We start from the raw sequence: 3,206 nt of genomic DNA on the forward strand, positions 1-3,206 counted from the left end.
ATTTTCAGCTAGTGCATCAGCTACCACATTCGCACGAACAGGGTGATAATCAATCGTGCAATCATAATCACTAAATAGTTCCAACCATCTCCGCTGACGAATATTAAGATCCCTCTGAGTGAAAAGATATTGAAGACTCTTATGATCTATAAAGATCTTACATTTTTCTCCATAAAGATAATGTCTGCACATCTTCAAAGCAAAGATAATGGTTGCTAACTCTAAATCATGAGTAGGGTAATTCAACTCATGAGGCTTTAATTGTCGTGAAGCATAAGCAATCACCTTACCATGTTGCATCAGCACACATCCCAAACCATTTAAGAAAGCATCAATGTAGACTTCGAAATTACCACTATCATCCGGGAGTGCCAAAACAGGTGCATGGGTGAGACAATACTTTAATTGCTAGACACTTTGCTCACATTTATCATCCTACTCAAATTTAACATCCTCCCTCGTTAACCTCGTCAGTGGTAAAGCAATCACTGAAAAAATCCTTTACAAACTGTCGGTAATATCCTACTAAGCTAAGAAAACTCCTCACCTCAGTGACGGTCCGTGGTTGCTCCCACTTCTCCACTACTGCTACCTTTTGAGGATCCACCAAAATACCTTGAGCAGATATGACGTGTCCCAAAAATGCCACTTGATCTAACCAAAATTGGCACTTGCTAAACTTAGCATATAGTTGGTGTTCTCTCAACCTCTTCAACACCAAAGTAAGATGTCGAACATGCTCAGATTTAGACTTAGAGTATACTAGGATATTGTCGATAAAGACAATGACAAACCTATCCAAATACGGCTAGAATACTCGGTTCATCAAATCCATAAAAGCTTCTGGTGTAATCGTTAATTCAAATGACATCACCAGAAACTCGTAATGACCATAACGAGTCCTGAAAGCTATCTTAGGGATATCCTCATTACTGATCTTCAACTGGTAATAACCAGACCTCAAATCAATCTTGGAAAATACACAAGCACCTCAAAGCTGATCAAACAAATCATCTATATGCGGCAATGGATAACGATTTTTAATTGTTACCCGATTCAATTGCCGGTAATCAATGCATAGTCTCAAAGTTCCGTCTTTCTTCCTCACAAACAACACTGGAGCTCCCCAGGGTGAAGTACTAAGCTGAATAAAACCTTTATCCACTAATTCCTGCAATTGGATTTTCAATTCCCTCAACTTAGTAAGAGCCAATCGATAAGGAGTTAAGGATATAGGATTAGTACCTAGAAGCAAATCAATGGTAAGCTCCACATCTTGGTCTGGCAGCAATCCAGGTAAATCGTCAGGGAAAACAACAAGAAAATGCCTGACTACCCTTATGTCCTCCACGCTACTAGGAGCAACATCATTCAACACTACATGAGCTAAGTATCCCTAGCAACCTTTTGATAACAACCTTTTTGCTCGCATAGCAGAAATAACGCCATGTCTCACCCCACTCTGCTCACCCACAAAAGTAACCACAGGTAATCCAGGATGATGGAAGGTAACTATTTTCCTGTAGTAATCACTATTGGCACGATTAAAATGCAACCAATTTATGCCCAAAATCACATCAAAATCAACAATATCTAACAGGATAAGGTTAGTTGGCATAACTACATCCTCCACCATCACTGGACATCCTGGATACACACAATCAACATAACATCTCTCCCCTCTAGGCATAGCAAACTCTAAATCATACCCTAGAGGTTTAGGGTGAGGTTACGTCACTTGAGCAAATGTATGAGAAATAACAGAATGTGTCGCACCACAATCAATCAATACTCTAGCAAAATAACTAAGGATATTTAACATACCCATGATTAAGTCTGGATTATTCTGAGCATTTTGCAGAGAAATATTGTGGATGCGCCCTAGGTCTATTGTCGTTCACCACGACCTCTACTAGTCTGACTACCTCGACCCTGCACATTACGCCCTGACTAGGCTGACCAGACTGCCTTGAAGATCTCGCACTACTAGTAGCAATCTCTCTCTGCTGAGGCTGTCCTCCCTGGTACCACTGAGATCCACCCATTGGAATGGAAGGATACGGCATATAACTTCCGCAGTACTGAGGATACCCACTGTGAGAATAAGGATCATGGGGATACGGATACTGCCCTGGAGCAAAAGGAACGACATCACCCTGGTAATAGTAGGCACCACCACGACCTATCTGACCATAACTACCAGGCCTTAGAACCTGCTGGATTGGCGCAAGTTGTGGTAAGAAAGACTGCTGGGGCCTCCGCTGATTTTGAGGACAATTTGCAGCTCTATGTCCCATTTGCCCACAAGTAAAACATCCACCGCTGCCTCTCCTGCATTCTCCAAAATGCCGATTGTTACACCTATGGCAAAACGGAGCCCTTCCTCTACCAGTATTGCCCTGTCTCTAGCCTCTAAGACCCCTAGAAAATCTACCACTTCTTCATTGACCAGTGGCACTAAAACATCCGTTGGAAGAACTGGAACTGGCTCCACTCCGCTTAAAACTCTGGGTCTTGCGAAGTCCTTGAGATGCTTGACCTTTGTCTTTATCGTCTTTCCTTTTATTGCCATCTTTTTCTTCTTCCTCACTCTCGCTAGGCATATTCTCAGAATCCTCAATCCTTAACAGAATCTCATAGAACTCCTGATAAGAGTCACAAGAAGTAGTGGTCGTCATAGAACACCACTTCTTCTTAGTACCCAATCGAAAACGACGAAGCATCTCTATCGGATTAGCAGCAACCTCCAGATAATAATGAGATAAATCAATGAACCTCCCATAATATTCATTCGCCGTTAACTTCCCTTGCCTCAATTCAGTAAATTCTTGCTTCTTACGATTAATGTACTCAGGGGGCCCAAACATTTTCCTAAACAACTGCTTAAACACTTCCCAATCAGCCCTTTCCTCTAGGGTCAAACAACGAACCTCCTGTCCCCACCAGGATGACGATTCCTTACCCAAGAACCATGAAGTCATCTCTACCCACCTTTCAACATGAAGATTACCCTGATTATGCAACACTCGAAAAGTTTTGCAATATGCTCAAGCCACCGCTCAACACCCTCAAAACCCTCGTGGCCCTCAAACTTATCCAGCTTTAAATTATACATGGTCTCCAGAGGAGTCCTCTGGGGAGGGTGGAGCGCTGACTGAATAGCAGTAGCAATAGCTTCCACCAACTGAGCTACATAGGGGAAACTA

General features: G+C 42.4%; 1 protein-coding gene across 1 annotated transcript; it reads right to left on the reverse strand.

The window, feature by feature from the left end:
• Positions 1-2,441: 2,441 nt before the first annotated feature.
• LOC103948739 lies at positions 2,442-2,981 on the reverse strand. The gene has a single exon (XM_009359798.2). It carries the CDS (start codon positions 2,979-2,981, stop codon positions 2,442-2,444), a length of 540 nt encoding a protein of 179 aa, XP_009358073.2.
• Between the last annotated feature and the right edge of the window lie 225 nt (positions 2,982-3,206).

This window comes from the organism of the source record quoted next, unplaced genomic scaffold (genome assembly GCF_019419815.1).
Source record: "Pyrus x bretschneideri cultivar Hongxiangsu unplaced genomic scaffold, Pyrus_bretschneideri_v1 Contig35, whole genome shotgun sequence".
Lineage (NCBI taxonomy): Eukaryota > Viridiplantae > Streptophyta > Magnoliopsida > Rosales > Rosaceae > Pyrus > Pyrus x bretschneideri.